The sequence below is a fragment of the Falco punctatus genome, assembly GCF_963210335.1.
Source record: "Falco punctatus genome assembly, chromosome: 2".
In the NCBI taxonomy this organism is placed as follows: domain Eukaryota; kingdom Metazoa; phylum Chordata; class Aves; order Falconiformes; family Falconidae; genus Falco; species Falco punctatus.
In genome coordinates this window covers 91,981,355-92,003,247 of record NC_137581.1, presented here as the reverse complement: position 1 = coordinate 92,003,247, position 21,893 = coordinate 91,981,355, and the positions used below count along the sequence as shown (strand labels likewise).

At 47.4% G+C, this 21,893-nt stretch overlaps 1 protein-coding gene across 4 annotated transcripts in view; it reads left to right on the top strand.

The window, feature by feature from the left end:
- RAI2 (retinoic acid induced 2) overlaps positions 1-15,872 on the top strand; it is a 138,338-nt gene extending 122,466 nt beyond the window's left edge. For all 4 annotated transcript variants that reach the window (XM_080377153.1, XM_080377154.1, XM_080377152.1 and 1 more), the window contains one exon: positions 12,350-15,872. In XM_080377153.1, the coding sequence (XP_080233279.1) occupies positions 12,455-14,116 (1,662 nt within the window). In that variant the 5' untranslated portion in view covers positions 12,350-12,454 and the 3' untranslated portion in view covers positions 14,117-15,872. The remainder of the gene's footprint in view (positions 1-12,349) is intronic.
- The last annotated feature ends 6,021 nt before the right edge of the window (positions 15,873-21,893 follow it).

The window sequence follows — 21,893 nt, the reverse complement described above, 5'->3', positions numbered from 1 at the left end:
TCTGTTAGTTTTGTTCTTCTTTATTTTTTATTTCCTTCTCTTTGTTGTTGTTGGTAAAGCAATGAAGCTGCACAGTCAGCCTTCTTCCTTTGCAGTCTATGATCTGCGTACCGAAATTCAGTTCTTTGAAGAGACAGCCGTGTGGGGAATTAATACCAGGCTGTAGCCCTGTGTGCCCTTCCATGTTGGTGTGCAGGTCCTTCTACATCCAGAGCTTCACGGCTGTAGAGCAACATCACCTCAGCAGGAGACCTGAGCCGTAGTCATGCTGCAGAGTGTGTTGCTAAACTGCTTCCGAAGGCTGAGCTGAACAGCCAAATATGAAATCTCCCAGTCAGATTTATTGGAGTGGCCTGGTGACGTTCCCCAGAGGACTTACAATCTATGGTGATGGATGATGCCGATCCATTAACGTAGTAGTCTCATCTGGGAAAGATGTAATTGTCGTTCTGCATCCTGCAGTTTCCCTAAGTTTTTCTGAACACATAATAGCACGCAGCACAGCGGAAATTGCTGGTGAAAAATGCTGCAGTAAATATGTCAGGCGCTCTGTATCCTATGGCAGTGCACTCCTCTTCTGGAACCATGCGGCCATCATTAAGATAGGGGAGGTGATAATAACAAAATTTGGTATACTGCATTCATCATGATGTATGCGCTCTCCAAAGGTTTGATGGAAAAGTATGGGTAGGCCTGACCTTGTTTCCTCTTGCAGTACACGTCTGCGAAATAAGTTCATGTTGACTGGTTCGTAGTATCAGGAAAATAATATTTACTTTTACCTGCAATAGCAGCACTATTTTTGCAGCACTGGTTGCCCTGCCTGCATTTCCTGAAATACAGCCCTTTTGTTCTGAGTGGTCAGAGTCTGGATCCATGATGACAAAAAGCATTCTTACTTTTTTGTGTAGAGTTTGGAATAGTCTTACCTCCACGCAGTGCGAGCAGTGTATCGGTTGGAGTCAGGATACCTGGCTGGAGAAGACTCCTTTGAACTGGCTGGAAGGTTTCTGTTCATATGCCATCAAATCATTAAAATTCATACATTAACATTCACACTTAGGCAAACTGTAAGTGCTCCGGCAGCAGAGAAACATGATGAAGAGGGAGGAAAAGGTACACTGGAGGAACACAACCACAAAGTAGTGTCCAGGAGCTAGGGAAGGCAGCCTTGTGCCACCTCGCTGAGTGTGTGTGCCTGTGCCCTCTCATCCTCAAGAGTGATGGATAATCTAGATTGTAGCAGTAACTGGAGTCCCAGATGAGGCCTATTCTTTGTGCTAATCGTGTGCCAAAATGATCGCTGCCCAGCAGATGTCACAGCCAAATGGATGAGGCAAAAGGCACTAGAGAAGAAGTACTTGCAGATGTGCGTGTGGGGCATTTGTAGATGTTACAGGTAATCTAGACCAGTTAACTGGACAGCAGTAACCTCAGTGGCACTGAAATGCAACAAGATTTTCAATATTTTCTGTCATTTACAGATATATATTACTTGAGGTCAGAGGCATCTGTACTTCACAGTTCAGAATGGGGTCTTCTAGGAAGGCAAAATTGGTCTTTGTGGGTGAAAACCTGCTGAAAAGTTGTGAGGTCTTCACACTACATCCATCAGCACAATCGTGCTGCACCTTATGCTGGCATTATTCTCTATTCAGTCAGAAAGCTGACAACTCGCGCATCATGGCACAACAGAGAGGAGGTCATCTCTCTGCCCCTCAAAGTCAAACCAGGAAACACTTGGTACAGATGCTGTGATGAAAGCGAGCATGTAAAAGGATGTGAAATTCGAAGAAAAAATGCTGCCTTTTCCCTCGGATCACGGGAGTACTACGTTTTTCTGGCTCTTTTAAACAAAATCCTTGCAGCTGCTTACAAATTTTGCAAGGATGAAAACAAGGGGCTATTTTTGCTTGGAAGTTTTTTCCATCCACACATTTTTAGATAAGGTGGTGCAAGAATAGGGCATGCTTTCTGCTGAGGATTAGTGCTGTCATGTAGCTGATGACATGTTTGGCTTGGTTTATCAAAGTGGTGGGGTTTGAGAGAAGGAGAATCAGTCTAATAAATCTGAAGCTGTGGACATAAAACTTGATCTTGAGGTGGCGAGCTGCAGAAGCATTTGATTACTTGTGCCAGTGGGAAAGAATGAAGTATTAAATAACCCCATTTTGCACCAAGGAAGACTCCTCTACCCTTTTGCTCCCCAAGCAGCACCCCAATGCTCCTGCACCTTTGTATCTGCCTGTGCTCCCAAGTGAGACCTTGTCCCACAAGAGAAGAGAAGTTGACGACTCTGGTTTTGGTCCCCAGCTCTTTGGGCCATCCCTAAATCTTGTCATTTGGGACAATATCTGTGCCACTGAGTACAGGCAGGAGTAGGGGTTTGCCCTTTTTGGCCTGCCATGGCAAGCTGGGTGGCACATGTGCGTGTGGTGAATCACCTGTAGCCTTAGATAGGATTTGTACCTCACCAAAAAGGACCTGTGAGCTGGAAGGTTCCTTTTTTTTTTACTTGGTTTTGCTCTTCTCCTCATTATTTATTTATTTAAGCCAGACTATATTAGGACAGTGAGAGGTTATGTGAAAATTTGGCTTTCAGTTCATTTAAGATGAGTTACAGAAGCATCAGGATTTGCTATTCTAACCCCATGGCTTTAAAATACAATAAAAATGGTTGCTGCTTCTTCCTCTCTGTCTCAAGAAGTTCTAGAAAGCAAGACAAGCTTAAGAGGAGTCCCCTCAACGGTGCTGAGGCTAGCCCTATTCTGGCCTTGCCTGCACCGAGGAAAAGTGGTTTTTGACTAGAGCTGGCGGACTGAAAGGAGGGGGTGGGGAAGGGTTTGCAGCACGCCTGAGGGACCGGGGCTCTCAGGGGGCATGTGGTGCCAGTGGCACCTCACTTTGTTTGTGGGTTTTGAGCTGGTGAAGCTGGTTTACCCCTCCAGGGGTACTCTCCTGCATGGCTAGCCCGGAGACAGCCAAAGTGGTTGAAACCACATTGGTGTAATGGGGCAAAGTCAGATGTTCCACCTGAAAAAGTGCTGTAGCAGTTTAAAAACTGATTTTAAACTTTACCTCACTAACCTGTTGGCTGAAACTTGGTAACTGGTCCATGAGGAGTCCCTGTCCCTTGTAACCAGGCATGAGACAGATCCATGTAGGCAAGAAGAGACGGGCAATGGATGGCGGCCTTTGCCACACCAATACCAGTTCTCATCTGGATGTCGGAAAAGATCAAATGAATGTAATAAAAATATCTGAGCCCGGGATCAGTGCAGAGGGTCAAGACAAAATAGCAAGCCAAGTGTCTCTGAGCAGAGAACAAACCTCCGCTGGGGAACTAATGAGGCTTTGAAGTCGTTTCACTGATATCAAACTTGGAAATCCTTTGTAAGAACTGAGATGCTTTAAGGTCTGTTTAATAAAGCTCTTGACTGGGAAAGGAGCAAATATTTTATCAGGCTGACAGTGAGTGCTTTTTGTTTCAGGTTTTGGGGGAAGTGTGGCTGGCAATTATGTTTAATTGGTCTCCTTTTCCTCTTGTTATCATTGGTGTATCGATTGCTGGGAAAACAAAATGCATGATTTTTAGAATTTACTGTAAAGTAATGGCTCTCTTGTTTGTTTTGTTTAGCTCTGTGTTCTCGAAACAGCTCATTTTTCTTTGCTTTGCTGGCGAATATAATGTTTTGATTGAAAATGATACTAAATAATCAGTTAAATGGGATATTTAATGACAGGAAAAATTGTTTAAAATATTTTTTCCCATAGGAAAATCATGCACTTTACTTTTCAAGCCTACGAGGTCTTTTAATGATAGCGTGACTCTGCATTCTTCTTACAATCTCGCTCTGAAAGTAAACATGTGGGTGCACCATATGTGTGAAAAACATTGAAGTCAAGGTATAGTAAATCTCAGGAGCTCTGATGCAAGAGGGATCCCCAGAGTAAGTCCAATTTTTCTCTGATATCATTTTAATTTAGACTTTCTTAGACTCTCAAGCCACTGCTAGTTTGCCTTCCCCATGGGAAGCTGACCAACTGTATGAGAAGCAAGCCTCATGGATGAGAGGAGAGCAGTGGATATTGTCTACATGGACTTCAGGAAGGCCTTTGACAACGTCTCCCGTAAGATACTCACAGACACGCTGCTGACGTATGGGCTGGAGAAGCAGACGCTTGCGTAGAAAACCGGCTGAATGGCCAGGCCCAGGGGATGATGACCAATGGCACAAAGCCTAGCTGGAGGCCAGTCACTAGCACAGCACCCCGGGGGTCAGTACTGGGTTCAGTCCTGTTCAGCATCTTCATTAATGATGTAGGAGTGGGCAGAGCATCCTCAGCAAGTCTGCAGATGACACCAGACCGGCAGGAGGGGCTGATACATCAGGGGGTCATGCTGCCACCCAGAATGACCTTGACACCCAGGAGAATGGGCAGACAGGAACCTTCGGAAGTTCAACAAGGGGAAATGCAAAGCCCTGCACCTGGGGAGGAACAAACCCAGGCACCAGTATGTGCTGGCAGCACCCAGTTGGAAAGCAGCTTGGCAGGAAAGGCCCTGGCATGTCCTAGAGGACACCAAGTTGAACATGAGCCAGCAATGTGGCCTTGCCACAAAAAAGGCTCATGGTACCCTGGACTGCATGAGCAGAAGCGTTGCCAGCAGGCTGGTGGAGGTGATCCTTGCGCTCTGCTCAGCACTGGTGAGGCCACACTTGGGAGCGCTGGGTCCAGCGCCGGGCTCCCCAGTATGACAGGCACAGCCATACTGAAGAAGGTCCAACAAAGAGCCACAAAGGTAATGAAGGAACTGGCGCATCTCTCCTGCGAGGAAGGGTTGAGAGAGCTGGGACTGTTCAGCCTGGACAAGAGAAGCCTTGGGAGCATCTCACTAATGTACAGAAATACCTGAGGGCAAGAGCCAGACTCTTCTCATTGGTGACCAGAGACAATGGGCACAAACTGAAACACAGGACATTCCTACTGAATTCCCATCAGGAAACACTTTTTCACTGTGAAGGTGACCGAACCCTGGCACAGGTTGCCCAGGGAGGCTGTGGAGTCTCCATCCTTGGAGACACTCAAAAGCTGTCTGGCCGTGGTCCAGGAAACCGGCTGTAGGTGGCCCTTCTTGATCAGGGCAGCTGGACGAGATGACCTCCAGGGCTTCCTTTCAGCCTCAGCCTGTGATTCAGTGATTTTGAGCAGGCAGAGGTGCTTTATGGGGCTGAGAGGTGGGGAGGGGAGTGCAGCAGGGCTTTCCCAGGCGCGAGCAGCCCTCCAGTTTGACTTTTGGGAAGCTTCTGGTAAGAAGATGCTCCTCCAGGGCCACACAGGCAGCACCTCTCCACATGCTCAGGGTGGGGATGTGATTGCTGGACCACTGACACACCCACCCCGACACAGCGCTGCAGCTGCCCACATCCCCATCCTAAGGGACTACATCACACTTTGAAAGGAGACACTTGCATGCGGCCAGCAGCATTGAGGGGAAGCTGATTTAAACAGATACTTCTGCAGTCACAAAAGCGGTAACTTGTCCTCCCCGTTCGAACACAAATTTGGAGCGCAAGAGTGGCACTGAGTCAGAAGAGCCTGCTGCGTTGAAGGGACGTCACTGGACTGGGCGGGACATGACTCAGCAGTAATTACGGCTGGCAAATTTATATTTGTCCTTCACATGTCAGGTGTAATACATCAGATTTCCGTGCACTGTGTCCACCTCAGAGTGTATGTGCAGCTTACTGCAGGCTAAGGAAAATGCTGCTGTTCAGGCAGTTCTGTACTATGCCAAGGAAGGAAAAATAAACCACTGTTCAAAAGGTTTTATTTTTGGAAACTTGCTGCAAAGTTCCTCCAAGCCTGCCAGTTTAGAGACCCCAGGAACTGGGATGTGCTGCAAATATGAGAAATTTGAGCATTTGGCAATAGCAAGATCAGCCTCAAATAATTTCAAAGTAGCCCTGTTTTTATAGCGCCTGCTGATATGTAATACTCTATATTGCATGAGCAGTGGTCCTTTTGAAAGTAGGAGACTGTCATTTAAGTGTGATACCCTTAGTGGGATAGTTGGTGAATGGAACAGAGGAAAGGAAAAAGCAGTACGGAGGCTTGTGCTATCTCCCTTACACTTGGGGTATGTCGCAGTTTCCGTTTTTTCGTGAGGCTTTCAAACTGGGTATAAAAATTCACTACAGGTTGAAATTTGTCAGGCAAATGCTCTATTCCTTCCACAGCATGTATCGTCTGTCTTGTATATATTGCCCTTGGGAGTAAAGACACTGGTTTCAGGCCCATGACAGGATTTTTTTTTTTTTCCAATTGGTCTGATTTGTTTTTAAATGAGAAGAAAGTGAGTTCTCTCCTCCCAGGAATGGATTGCTAACTACAAGCTGTTGACAACAGCAATATAGTTAGCAAATATATGACTCTAACGTGGCTCTTTGCAGGCGATTAGCCTGTGCAATAGGCAGACGGCCATGGTATTTCTCAACTGAACTGTTTAAAAGACCAGAGTACGATCAGCCAGTCAAGCTGCTGCATTTGTGGGCGATCATGCTGTGTGCCAAAGCAATGTATACATATTGTCATATAGTGTCCCATCTATAATGTGCCATTTTGTGCTGCTGTAATGATTTCCTTTCCCCCCTTGTTCCCCCAGGGCTTAACAGTCTGGATGGGAGCCTTGACACAAATAGGTTTGCCTCCCGGAAGGTTCCATAATGCAGTGGTGGAAAATAAAATAGTGCCTGTTGCATGAGCTGTGTTGGAGCCTTATTATTCCTCCGGCATCTTCTGACGTTGTCTGTGGAGATGCTCTTATTTTAACTCTCCTCGCAGCACCCAGCTCACCCTCCATGGCATAGCTCTCATAGAATGAGAAGTAACGTGGGGCAGCATGTAGGTGCATGGTGAGCAGGAGACGTTGGTGGAGGGCTGGGTAGCAAAGGCTGCAGGTGTAGCTTTCATACTGGCGAGGATACCCCGCTGCAGCCCTCTCTCCTCTCTCTGTCTGGAACCAGAGGGAATCCTGCCCATCTTTCCAATGTCTTTCTCACCTTGCCCTGGGTCACTTTTGAATGGTGCCTCCGAAATTTTAACAGGGAGTTGCTGGGTATTTGAGTCAAGGGAACAAGGGGAGAGTTGCAGGCTTAAACTGGGATGTTTTCTCAGTGCCTCTTGGAGGTCAGAGCAGTGCATCCCCAGTGGTTCCCCTTTGGTGGGGGTTCAAGCCACAGATGAGACTGCATTTGGGGTCCGACTGTGAGCCGGCAGGAGAGTGAAGGGCTGGTTGCCTTAATAAATGTCCTGTGGGTCTCCTCTGCTCTGCCTGCCTCATACCTTGGAGGGGGTCACTGTCAGCCCTCCTGCGAGCAGAGAGGGGACAGATCCCACCAGCCCTCCTGGTGCCTCTGCACCTGCCAAGGTGTGTGTGGTCTATCAAACGCAGCGCCACGAATGGCGAAACACAGGGGAGAAGGCTAGTTCACCATTAGCTTTGAGTTGGTTACTTCTTTGCCCTTTGGTGCTGGAGGATTACACTACTAAAAGGGTATGCAGGATGGCCAAGATTGTCAGTCCAAGGTGCCTGAATATGTGAATCAGTGGAAAATGCGAGAGGCAAACGCTGCTGAAATCATCTGTGCTTTGTGTCTATGAGAGAGCCCACCTGTACATTACTTGTGCAGTAATAGCTCCACGTATTTGGTGAATGAAAGCTCACTTCATTCAAATACATCTTTTCTCTTCTAGCAACAAAACACCAATAACAATATGGTAAAACGTTTATTTGTGTGTGGCTTGAACTATACAAACATTTTGTAGGATGGACGATGATTTATAGTGGGTTGGTCTGTGTCAGTATGTGTCCTTGCTGCCCACTTGCATATCTACTGCAGAAAGATGCAGAAAGACGGGTCGGGCTTCGGCTGCTGAGACTGCTGAGGACAGGCAGGCCCAACCCCGAGCTCCTTCAGCAACCCATGTCTCAGTAGGACGCAGGTTGGGTGCATGGTTTCATGGTGCATTGAGGGTGATGGGGCGTGCTGCCATGTGGTGGCAGGACCAGCCCGCCTGGTCCCCAGCGTGGTGCCCCGATTGGGTGCGTGCTGCTGGCGGTGCTCGGCAGGCTTGCTGCTCTCCGAAGGGGTGGCGGGCCCTCCCAACTGGGATGCTCTCACCATGGCCCTTGTCAATGGGCTTCTGCAGAGCAAAAATCAAGCAAGTGGCTTTGAGCAGGAGGATCGGTGACAGCAAGAAGTGAGTTCTGGCAAAACACTGAAGCACAAATCTATCCATAGTTTTGTCCCCAAGCTGTTCCATTAAGTCAAGATGTCTAATTTTGGTTTGTGTTTCATACTGTATTTAGAAAGAAGGGAAAAGGGAAAACCTTTTTTTTTCCAGGAGATACTGAGCAGAGTGTCCCACAAAGGGAGCTTCTGAGTCCCTTCCCATAGTGTGCAGAGCATAATTTGAATTCTGTGTAGATAGCGAGGTACAAGCTGTGGCACGGACGAGCGAGCAAAGCGTGGGGATAGCTGAACGCGGTACAGTGCCGCGATCCCACAGGAAGGCACGCAACAGCCCTGAGAAAAGTCTGTTGCACGGCCATCAGCAGGAGATAAAAAAAATAAGCTAGAGTTATCACCAGCCCTTTCATTGGCATTTCTGTATAGCTAACATACCATTTCCTGTACAGTTACACACATCATTGCATAGTGCCATGAACTTAACTCATATCAGCACCCTGGTGAGAAAGCCCGGTTTATTTACAGTAGGGCTTATTTCAGTGTTGCAAGCTTCTTTTTAATTAAAACAAACAGCAAATTAAATATTAAATAGATAAGTAGGGAAAGGGAAATTAATTGATTTTCCAGCACTGAGGTGTGGTAGACAGAGGAAACTTAAGGCAATCTCAGTGAATTATATTACCTTCATTTGTGTATATTAGGTACATGAAACTTGTTTTAAAAACTGTGTAACTCTGAATAATTTATGTGCAATGAAGCAGCAATCTTCAAAAAAACCCAACAAAAACCTCAAATCCAGCACATACTTCAGGTTGATTTTTATAAAAGGAGAACTATAGTATAGCTATCACTGTTAATACCAACACTGAAAATTTACTTTAGTTTAGGTCATCTCCATGTTGACTTAACGGTTTTGTACCACATACTTGGTGTACATAGTATAAAAAAGGAGTCCAGGAACAGCAAAAGACCTCTTTGGACAACTTCATCCTGTCTCTTGATCCCAGATATTCGAATGTTTCCTCTTTTGAGGCTTGGGGACTTGGAACCTTTTCACTCTGTCTGCTTACTGACCTTGATAATAGATGTTTAGTGTAATTCATGTTATGCAGCCCTGGCATTGCCTCTTGGGTGAAACAGAAAATTGCTTTACAGGGCATAGGAGGCAGTTGCTCTGGGACTCCACTGTACCTGGCAGCCAGCTACCACCAAGCTGCAGGCTGCAGGCAGGATCATGAAATATTTTTAAGGAGAAATATATATATGTCAGTGTGTGCATATTTGTATGTTGGGTTTTTTTCATTCAAGAAGCAGGTGCATGGGAAATATGGAAGGGTACATTTCCACATAGGAAAGGTGAGGGAGGAAAAACCCCACCCCAAATCCGTAAACCTGAATCCGAGGGCTGTACCTCACTCTTCTGACCTCCTTCCCCTTGCACAGTGGAGCTCTCCTGGAGGCAGTGTAGGACCACGAGCTCAACAGTACATATTTATAGATCCCAGAAACACAGAGGATTCAGTGTGGAAAAAAAATGTTTGACTATGCTTTAAAAAAACAGCCCAGCCAAGGGCACAGGCATTTCTTCAAGGTGTCTAATGGCGATAGATGAGCTCTTCTTCCCTTCATCTAGCTATTTCCTCTGCCTCCAGCCCTGTTGCCTTTTAAAGCAGCAATGGGGGATTTTACTATGTTTTATACTTTCATCTTCAGCAGCGATCTGTCTTTCTCTCCATGGGTTTGTACAGCATGCTAATCCCTCAAGTCTCTTACGCAGCATAATTTTCATCTTAATTTTTCTATTTCTCAATGTTAAATGAGTTTGCCAGGGGAACAGGGGGTCATTTCCTGTCCCAGCCAGACCATTAATTCTCTATGAAAACACCACAATCTCACGCTTCTCAAGCAAACAGAAATGTCGGGAAGAGCCAGTGTCCTGTGCAAAATACTCGGCTGTGCTGCAGCCTCTGGAGGAGCAAAGATGCTGGTGTACAGCAGAGAACACAGGGTTTAAAATGGTCATTTTAAAAAGAGGGAGGGAGATGTTATATAAGAGCAGTAGAAGTGGCTTTTTAATTCCTTAACAGAAAAAACATAATCTTTTTTTTTTTTTTTTAGCTTGAATCTGCGGAGCAGTCTCCTCATTGTCTTTATTTTTAGAAACAATTGCTCTTTGCTCTTCTGGTTGTGGGGTTTTTTCCAACATAAGACAGACCCAATTTTTTTGATACCAGTACTTGTCATTTTCTGAATAAGGGATTTGATATTTGCTCCTGGTTTTTGGTGCTTGGGCATCTCTGCCTGCCTGTAGTCTGTCTCAGCTGAGGCTGGGAAAGGAAACAAACAAACAAAAAAAACCCTCAACCCTGTATTTGTGAATGTTTTTTGCAGAACATTTCATAAGTTGAGAAAAATCCAGAATTATTCTTCTTAAGCCAGCAGCAGGAGGAGAAAAGAAATGACTCATCTGTTTACTTTTAAAAATCCTTTTTAAGAACTCAGATGCGCCTGTTAAATTATTAGTGTTTTACCCAAGCAGTCTCCGCTATTAACTTGTGGCATTTCTGTAGTCTTGCGCTTGCTGTAGCATCTCTCTGCCAAATCCAAGGATTTACAATTCTCAGGAGAGACTTGGGAGATTTCCCGCTTCCCTGCCTTGGCTGTTTTTTAGCCTTTGTAGTGTTTGGGTTTTTTCCCTTTTCCTCCCATCCCTTTTGCAGGTTTTTGTTGGTCCTACAAACACTTATGCGACTAAATCATTTCTGTAAGTGCCAGAGCTGGCGGAGGTCTTTGCGTGCTCTCAGACACAGATACATCCCCAGGCTGGGACTCCTCAGCCATCTAGTTTCAGTGGCATTGCCCTCCGTATCGTCCCAATGCCGGCATGCCTGTGGGACGTGGGGAAGCGCCGCACTCCCACCAGCCAGGCCAGCCGGGCAGCAGCAGTGGCACACATTTTGCTCATAGGGAGCAGGATTCGGCTGTATGCAGGTGAAAAATGTAAATTTGTTGGTGCTTTCCCATGGTAACAGTTGAAACTGGACAAGTTTCCATGGTGATTATTACCACGGCAGGATACACCACACACTTTGGGAGAGGCATGGGCAGTGCCAGGTGGAGCGGCCAGCCCCCAGCCAAAGTCTGCCAGCGGCAGCTCGCAGGAAGGAAATTATCCTTCTAAATAAATGGATGTCGAGCCCCATTAATTAGCTGCTTTTTTTTTTTTTTTTTTTTTTCAGGGGTAAGGGGCTGTTAATCTTTTTAGGAAATAAGCTGCAAATTTCACTGCGATCATGAATGGAAACCATCGCTGCCCTTTTCTAATTGCCATTTGCTTGGTTGATATGAAGGGATGGGCTGTCAAAATAAATTTGAAGAAGCTTTGATTTTTTGTTATCTTTAATGTCTTCTTTAATGAGTCAGGTGCCTGGTTCATGTTACTGTGTCTGTCTATCACTGTGGCAGGGTGTTTGGTTTGGGTTTTTTTGTTTTGCCATTGCCTGGCCACGTTCCTTTCTCACCCTGCCCACAGCAGTTTCAGAGGTGCTGTACTCACTGTGCAGTGGTCGCCTGCTTGCCTTTAGTAAGTCCCACCAGGATGAAAAAGGGATGAGTATTGTAGGGGTATCAAGTACCCTTTGCCCATGGCTGAATATTTCTTAACCGCGATATTTTTAGAAATGTTTGTTTTGGGGGCTTTTGTGGAGTTAAAACAGTGCACTGTTGCTTGGCTCTGCCATGCACTGTCATTACATGAAGCTTTGTTTAAAAACGTGAAATGGATGGCCTGAGTCCCTGTTGCAGGCTGCGTACCAGGGTGGGTGGGGGTTGGCTGTAGGCAGTCCTCGATTCCTTTTAAATTATCTGTGTTTACGGCTAAATATAAGTTCCTCAAAACTCTTCGTACAACACTCACGGTTGTATGTATATCCAGCATCTCTGTATATACAGTACACTGTATTGTGGAGCCATTACCCTGAAGCGTGGAAATGTTTAACGACTTTTCTTTGGTGGTGGGGTCTTTAAAGGCAATTGCAAATATTATTTTAAGGAGGAGATTTATGCTGTGCCTAAAATACGTTTCTGGCTTGCAGGCCAAATTATGTTGGTGCTGATGCTCCTGGCAGCCTGGAGCCGCCGCGGGTCCCGCTGACGGCAATGTAGAGACAGCGCTGGCAGAGCCGGAGAAGCCCTGCGACATGGAGGAGCTGTACAAGGACGCCCCAAACCTGCCCATGGATGTTACCAGCTCGCCCTCAGCGATGGCCAACAACAAGCTGGAGAATGGGGTGGCCCAGCTGATCACGGCAGAGGCCTGGAACATCAACTCAGCCGACCTGATGAAGAAGGCCCTATCCCCTCTGGTGACAGTCCCCGCGCCCTCCATCCTGACGCCGCCGGCCGAGTCGCAGAGCGGGGTTGCCCTGAAGGTGGCGGCCACCGTGCTGCAGCCCATCTGCCTGGGTGACAGCCCTGTCGTCCTGCCCATCCACCTGCAGGTCGCTGGCAGCGCCGCCCCGCAGATGCCGGCCACCAATGCCGCCACCCCCTATGTCATGACCACCCAGGGTCCCGTTCCACTGCCTGTCCTCCTGGAGCAGCATGTCTTCCAGCACCTGAACTCACCCCTGGTGCTGCCCCCGGGGGCCACGTGCCCCGCCAGCCCGCTGCACACCGGCCTCTTCCCCGGTGCTGCCGCCCCCGTCGGGCAGCCCCAGCTCCTGGACCCCAAGCCCTCTGGCCAAGCCCAGGAGCCCGTCCTGCCCCCTGTCTTTCAGACGCCGGGGTTCGCTGCCGTCCTCCAGGACCTGTTTCCCTCACAGGGTGCCCTGGGCTCTGCCCCCTGCCAACCGCCCCCTGACTATGCTGCCCTCCCACCCCAGGCCTTCAGCTCGCCCCTCTCCCCGCTGGTGCCCCCCGCCACGCTGCTGGTGCCCTACCCCGTCATAGTGCCCCTGCCCGTCCCTGTCCCCATCCCCATCCCCGTGCCCATCCCCGTGCCCCACGGCGCTGAGGCCAAGGCAGCCCCTGACCCGCCCAAGCCACCGCTTTTCACCCCCAACTCCTGCAAGGGCACCCAGACCCCCCTGGAGAAGGAGGAGACCAAGCCCTTCGACCTCCTCCACCCACGGGAGTTTCCCCAGCTGAGCCGTCACACCGTCATCAAGATGAGCGGCGAGAACGAGGCGCTGGACCTCTCCATGAAAGGGCCACCCGCACCCCGGGCTGGCGAGGCTGCCCCACCAGCTGAGGACGGGGCCCTGGACCTGTCCCTGGCCTCCTGCCGCAAGCCGGGGGGACCCCACGGGGAGACAGCCGGCCCTGGCCCTGCCACCTCTGCCGAGGCCGGCGCTCACCCTGTGCCGGACAAGCTGCCCCCAGGCCCGGCCGCCTCCTTCTCCCCCTGCAAGCCCCAGGAGGCGCTGGGCAAGGCGGAGGGCAGGGCGGCGGGCGGCGGGCCGGCCGAGCTGCTGCGGCAGCCGCAGAAGTGGCTGGTGGAGCAGGCGGGCAGGGCGGGCTGCGAGCCCAAGGCCGGCAACAACATCGAGATCGTCAGCACCTCGCAGACAGCCAAAGTCATCGTCTCCGTCAAGGACGCCGTGCCCACCATCTTCTGCGGCAAGATCAAGGGCCTGTCGGGGGTCTCCACCAAAAACTTTTCCTTCAAAAGGGACCTGCCCCAGGACTCGGTGCTGCAGTGCTACGACGTGAAGAGCCCGCCCGAGCCCCGGGACAGCGCTGAGGCCCTCAGGAAACCCGTCAAAAACAGGAGCGTAAAGCTAAAGAAAATGAACTCGCCGGAGATACATATTCTTCCAATCAAGAAGCAACGGCTCGCTGCCTTTTTTCCAAGAAAGTAAATTATGGGTTTTTAGAATTTTAAGATTATTATGAGAAGAAGAAGAAGAAAAAATAATAAAAAAGATGCACTTGGTTTTAAACTCATTTAAAACTTTAAACTATCTTTGTAAGTTATTTTTGGGGGAAGGGGGAGAGGATCGGATGTAGAGTCCCTATAAGCTGGGTTGGTTTTGTGTTTTTTTTTCCTTTTGGTATTTTTGTTATCAAATTTTGACTTTTCATGGGAAACTGAATAAAAAGCAACCTATTTTTCAAGCAGATTGCACATTTTGCAGCTTTAATGGAGTAATGGATGAGTCAGAGGGGTAAGAGCTATTTTCACTGCCATAAAGTGCTTTGATGATGTAATTCTTCATAACAGTCAGAATGGAAATTTCAAAATAAATGTTTGTACGTGCTAATTGGTTGCGGCATTTTTTGTCATTTCTGAATCGCTTTCAGTGTACAGAAAAGGCTTGGCAAAAAGTCTGTAAACTGTAAAGCACCGCAACTGACTTGTGATGAACCTAAAATGTTAAGAAAAAATAGCAGGCTAAGAAAAATTATATTGTCCCGCAGCACTGTCGGAGAGAACGTCACAACAGCCCCTAACGATGCACCCAAATGAGCTTCTGGAGAAGCAAGAGCAAGCGAGCGGTACAGCCCAGTGCACACCTTCATTGCAAGAGACCCATAGGAAACCATCTTAATTAAGTAATGTTATCAGTCATTTAAAAGAGAAATGTGTAAAAGCCAGGGGAATTTGGCTGGCGGGGGGCAGGAGGGGAAGGAAAAGTCACGTAATTTTTCCCAGCCTGACTACAGATATATGGAAAAGTTGTTTATTGTTAGTTTTCTAAGTTTCTTTGATGGCTGAAATCAATGCACAGGAAAGAGCAGAACTGTGTAACTTTATCACTTGGCAGTGTACAAGCCGCCCACGTCAATGGAGAAATGTGAATGTACAATTAAAATAAAAGTTCTGGTAGGTCATGGTTTTGCACTTGTGTATGGAAAGGAGCTGGAGACGCATTACTTTGTCTGCTGGCTTTTAAGTTCACATCTCACTTGTAAAAACCTGTCCTGATGGAAGGACCAACGTGAGAGCAGAATAATTTTCAGTGGGCGCTGTGGTTTTTTTTGGCTATACCTGTTACATAGAAAAACTTTTTTGCTATATTTCAAATGACATGTCCCCAGCACCGCACCAGTACTGTCTAAATAAAAAAAAGCCATTGTAAGCCCATCAGCTGGATGCCATCGCACACTAACTGTGCCTTCCTTTACCTATCTGCAGCCAAGCTACTTCCAAGACTCTTCTTGGATAGTTTTGGGAAGGTTTTTGCGGTTGTTCGTGCAATGAGAAATTGCCCAAAGAAGTGGCTTCAGGGTTAGAAGTCTAATCACACCTTCAGGCACAGCTATCATGCTGAAATCTGTTGAAACTTCTGACGCCAGCAGACACACCAATTCACTATTCAGAAAATGCATCTGCATTAGGTTAGGAAAGGCATGCTGTTTCTCTTTTCCTGGGCTGAAGGATCACTGCCCTCTTGCCTAATGTGAAAATGGAGGGCTTTCACGTAAGCGTTGCATCGAATTCTGTCAAACTCTTGCTTGTAAGTATTTTTAAAGCCTTTTATTTTTTCCCAAAGCTGGCAGAACTGACAATGTTCAGAAGCGCGTAAAGTGTTGATGGATTCGTTAATGTTTAGTCATCTGACTGTATTTTTTTAAATATTTTTTTTCTTAATTAAAAATACTCTGCTACTTTGTTTTGCTCTTTCCAAGAAACTGTGTTGATGAAATGTGTCATCTTCTGGTTATTGCAGTGCAGAAGCTCAGGATTTCAACATCCCTTGGGATGGCCATCCCAGTTGTCACTGCTCCACTCTGTTTCAGCTGGGCCTGTTCCAGTGTCAAAAAACCTTCTGAAAATGTAGTTTTCCCCAGGGCTACACCAGATTATTTAAAAAGGAGGAGGTCACAGCATTAGCTGCTGACGTTTTTATTTTGCAGTTGACAGAACAAGTTCAAAAGAAGCTGGGATTTCTTTATTTTTTTATTTGTTTTAAAAGTATGTTTCCCACACTGGTGGTTACATCTGTAACTGGGGTTACAGCCCCAGTCCCCGCCGTCTTTGTGCAAGCATCGTCCCCTGCAGCATCCTCAGCAGGCGGAGGGAGAGCGTCCAGCCAACGGCGCACCCCTCCTGCCAGCGCAGGGCAGCTGTGGCAGGCAGAGCAGCCAGCACCTCTTGGGGACACTGGCTGCAGGTGCCGAGGTTTTCCCTCCTCTCCTTTGCGGGCCTTTGCTGGGAGCTATCCGTGCTCCCAGGTTAACTTCAATACCCAGGCTACCTCCTGCCCGGCTCTGCACGCAGTGGTCTGGTTTAACTGCATTTAGACCGCAAGCCCCAGAAACCCTGACAACAAATTAGGCTAAATCAGCTTTATGCCATTATAAACCCGTACAAGCACTGTCAAAACACCTGATGCCTACAGGCAACTCATTCAGCTTAAAGCCAACTGGTACCGGTTATAAAGGCAGACCAGACCAGCAGCCTCTGTGGCTGCATCTTCCTCCAGACCGTCACAAGAGTAACTGCAACCTCCCCGCTCTGAAACAGGGCTGAGGAAAACCAGAGCAGGCTCCAAATACCCTAGCGACCTCCTTTACATCCCCAGCTTTACGGGGCTGTCTCCAGAACGGCCAAGCTCCCTGGTACTGCTGGTCACCACCACCATCCCCACTGCCGCAAGGCAACACAGGCTGGAGCCACCCCACTAGAAACGGACGGGCAGAGCAGACTAGGTCACCCACCCAGTGCCTGGCTTTCCCATTGCTTAAATGGCAATGGCAGGGGGGAAAATTCTGATCGGCACCTTTCCAGGAAGGCTTAGGGCAGCTCCTGCTCCCACCCTGCTACACTTTCCTGTGACCCCAGCCTTCAAGGCTGCGCATGGGAAGAGAAGCCACACACCGGCACCTCTCCTGAAGCTTAACTGCTGGGCAAACAACACTAAGTAGGGACCATTTGCCTCCCACCATCCCTCGTGTGTGAAGCACAAATCCTACATCCCACTGACACACGGGAGAAGTGGCCACAGAACAAGGTACTTAATTATACCAAGACTGAGCATTTCCACCTCCTCGCCTCTAGCAGCAATTACAGATTTTGTATATTGGGCCATTAATTTTCTACAGGGCTACATTTTAACTGCTTCTGAAACTTCTGTATGAGGAGAAGGACGTGTAGCTGCGCTCGTGATATATGGAGCTTCCATTTCTGGTGGCTGTTAATGCAGACATTAATACCTCCTGTGAAGCTGAAGGGAAAGTCATTAAGCCGTAATGGTAGGAGGACAACGTTTGACAATGCTGAGTATATGCAAGGTGGAGAGGAAGGAGCAGTGCAGACCCTCAAGGGCACCCCTTGGCTCCAAGCTTCCTTTGGCTTGGACTTTGTCTTGGGCTTTTATTAGGGGGTGGGTGAGAGAGGAGAGGGTTGCAGGGGTGAGTTACCTTCCCCTCTGCCCTCTTCCCCCCATCAGGCAGGGGCTTCACAGGGAGCCAGACACCGAATCCAAGGAGGGGAGCAGGGCTGTGCATCTCGGGTGAAGGCCACGGTTCATGGCAGCCTCAGGGGTGGGAGAGCTCAGATGTTCCAGCCTGGAGCTTTCCTCCGTGGGGCAGCCGGTCCCGTTCCCCTACGCTGCCCAAGGCGCAGCCCTGCAGCCAGGGGTGCATGGCTGAGGCTTTGGCACATGGGGCCAGCTGTTAGCAACAGAAATGAATGCAAAGGAAGCGCGAGCAGCTTCTCGGCCAGAGAACTCACCTGGATTAGGCAGTTTTTAGGCTGAGAGAACAGACAAGCAGTCAGGTGAGCAGCAGACAATTAGGAGCACAAGGAAAAGGTGGAAAACACAGAGATGAAAGCAGGCAGTGGAAGCAGAGATAAAAGCCACCTCCAGGCCTGTTAGCATCGCACCTTTATTAAAGTTAGCAAGCAGCCAGCCAGAGAATGAAAGCGAGAAGCTCAGCTGCAGCCCTTGGCCATAGGCAGATGACAGACAGCGAAAAGGAAGGTGTGGGCTTCAAAGATAAGGCTCTTGGGCCACTCGGCTTAGTGAGAGCAGGAAGAAAGGTGAGCACTGCGTGGAGGGTAACACTTCCTTGGGCTGAAGGCAGCTGAGAAGCAAGGGCCAGGGGAGACTCTACATCAAATCCCACTCATGCAGAGCACGCAAGGCAGCGTGGCTTCCCTGCTCCTGCCCGGGCACAGCAGGTGACGGGGAAGAGCAGCAGCAAACCCAGCTGGGCGGGAAGGGGAGGGGAAGGAGAGCAGCAAAGCGCCCATTTCGGCATGTCATGGGCCTGAAGTAACGTGTGTGACTCAGGCTTTCCTACCACCCATGCTCCTATCTGCTATAACATTGATATGCCAATATGTCTCCTGATCAGTGCCAACTTTTTTAACCATTTCTACCCATTTTCTGCTCAGCTGCCCCAGAGCACTGGCATTCTTACACCACCTTGCAGACTTAGTATCCCTCTAAGGGTTTGACCCACAGGGGCTCAAAGAGCAGCTTCACACACTTCTTGCATGTGAAAGCTTTCAGGGGAAACTGAGTGGCTCAGAAGTGGCCACTGAGCACTATAGAGAGTGACTGTCCATGCCCCTTCACTTGCACAAGAGGCACCTCAGGACAGTGATCTGACAACAATAAGCAACTCATTAACAGCCCTCATGAAGAATCTTAGACAATGAAAACAGCATAAAACAACATTGCATAATATCCTGGCGCCAAATGTTTTAGTTTCTTTTTGTGCTCAAGTTTGTAAAAATATGCTGAAGGTCTCAGTCAAAGATCTTGTTCCCTGGCTGGGATTGATTCCTGCCTTCCCAAATGCAGCCAGCCTGCCATCATGACATTAATGACATTAATTTGTGCAGTTTGCTTTTTTCACTCATCTTTCACTTTTTTTCCCCGATGCTTCCCCATCCTCTCATTTAAACTTGCATTTCTCTTAGGCTATACCACAAACCCTTAACACTGAAGTTTGCAACTCAGCATACTGTGGGGCAGTCCTACACACACAAGCAAATCCCCCAATTTTAGTGCGGAAAACATATTTTCCACAGTTGTTAAAATCCTGGTATCGCAGCCCTGCTAGGAGAATCCATTCTGTTGTTGAACCATCTGAAACATTTCTTCGTGTTTGGGAAGAAAAATTACTAATAGCTAAAATATTTAGCACTACTCCTAGAATAATAGCATAATATCCTGGTACTGAAATTATTAGGATACTTTCAAACTAAGAGGGGAAAATCAAAAGAGCAAACTGCAGGGCACAATCTAATGAAATATCAGGAAGGGAGCACTATTCTCCAGGTAAAACGTTAGTTTTCACTGTTAAGACACATGTGTTTCCAGTGAAGCACTGGTAACAGACACATCGCATCCCTGTGTCAGCCTGTGTTCGGCCTCCCCAAGCTCCTGGGATTACTAATGTTCCTTAGACCACAGCTGTCTCAAAATGCTCACATTTTCTGCATTGTTTCAATATCATCCTTTCCACCACATCCTCATCAACAGAGTTCCCATCTTTCTTTGCTTAAGAACTGAAGCTAGGCAACATTTTGGCCTAGTCTGGCATCTCACAGACCAAGGGTGTGTCACTGTGACACAAAACAAGGAGGTCCTTCTTTCTGGAGTTTACGTATGGCAAGGAAACCCCTAAAAGTCCCGTTATTAAGCTTTAAGGCTTCTGGTACACAAGTAATTTCTTGTTTATTGAGAAAAATCCCCAACCCTACCTGCATGCACATTTATAAAGGTATCAAGTGGATTTATCATTCTTAAAACTAAAGTTTCAAAACAAGTACCTTGAAAGCTTGGTCCACAGAGCACAGCCCAGCATAAGCGAGCGCATGCCTGCCCTTCAAAGACCCTCCACAACTCAACTATGATGGCATAAAGCCGCCACACTCTATTTTAAAGCCTGATGATGCATGTGCCACACTCATGTGTGTGGCATGTGTACTCACTCACGCTAGCACGCTCTGTATTAGTGTACAAGGGGGGTCAGAGCAAGGTTAAAAAAAGACCAACAGAATATTTACATGTTCTTGTCCACCTTTTGCCACTTTAAACAAGAGATATGCAACAATGCTCTAACTGTGCAACAATGAAGATCTAAGAGCATAAATATTCTCCATGGATACGCTTTTTGGGCTAGATTGATGAGTTTCACATTGTGTCCACTCGTCCAAATCCAGGTCAAAGACGTACCAGCTGGAGGCTCAACGTTTACATGCAGCATTGCCTTGGCAGGCACCTTGCAAATGCTAGCAGACATAAGCACTGCAGAAACAGGACCTCTTTCAGAAAACTGCAGGTGGGGCATTTGCTCAGCACCAGACACGTAGATGTGGTGATTAGCAACACGGTTTAGAGGCAGACTTCGCAGTGTTAGGTTTACAGCTGGACTATATAACCTTAAGCGTCTTTTCCAACCTAAATGATTCTATGACATCTGGACTTTTGAGTGAGATCCCTTGTGTGGCGGACCATAGGATCTAGCCAGCATTTCTTGGTTAGTACAAAGTGCACCTGAACATTTCCTTCTGAACACCATGAAGGGCTCAAGTAAGGAGATTGTTCCATCTTACTTGCAACAAACGGCACTTTAGGTGGGGAATTAGCTCACATGCTGAAATGAGAGGCTCCCACGGTAGATACTGGAAATCTAGTCAATCAAACCAATAGAGTCAAGAGAGCTATTCATCTCTTTGTAAAGCAGATGTTGCTTGGTATCTGGTCAGAGCACTCATACCCTCAAGTCGGTCAGTAGACCTCCACGGACTACCATGAAAGGGTCTGGACAACTGGTATAAACACATGAAGTTACATGAAATTAAACCAAATCCTGTATTCCTAGATTTTGGCTCCCCAACTGGTCTGTGTTTAAGAAATCACATCAAAAGGGAGTTGGTAGTAGCAGTGCATTCAATTAGGAAAAAACAATTTAAGGACAGAGAGAAGATGCCCCAAGAATTGGGCAGGGAATTACAAGGATTCAGACCACGTTTTCAAATGAAATCATGTCAAGATAAAATACTTCATATACCTGGCATGGTTCAAAATGTTAATTTCTAACTTTCCTCTTTAAAATCCAAGCTCAACACAAAGACTCAAAGACACTAGTCATGACTCAACAGTCTGAATCATCCAAATCTGAAACAGTTTAAGTTAGCATATCCACCTGGTTTTCTTTCTCCTTTCTGATTTTCCATTACTTCCTTCTTCATATATTTTCCTTCCCTTGTTGTTTATTGCACACAAACCCTATCACTCATCCCAGGCTTCCATTTCTGTTTTCTTTCAAAACATTTAAACTTTCCCCAACCTGTTCATTTCCCGTAGCCAAACACCACCCAGACAAAGAGAGTTTACAATTAATACACTATGGTGAATACATGGTGAATACAAAGAGGTATGAAAGTAATATGCTTCCTTTGGCTGAGCTGGTCTCTTGAAAATAAACAGCTGATGGTATTCAGGTAAAAAAACCCAAACAAAACACGCACACACACACCAACCTGAAACCAACCAACCACTAAAACCCCTAACCCTGCTACGTTGCCCATTGAGCCCAATAAGCAGCATCTCCCATGTACATTACAATGACCTAGCTAGGACCGCACCCCTAAAGCACAAGCATAAACCAAGGGCATACTAAAACTGAGCCATTTATTTATTAATTTCTCTGTCCTTGCTATTTTGCTCATGC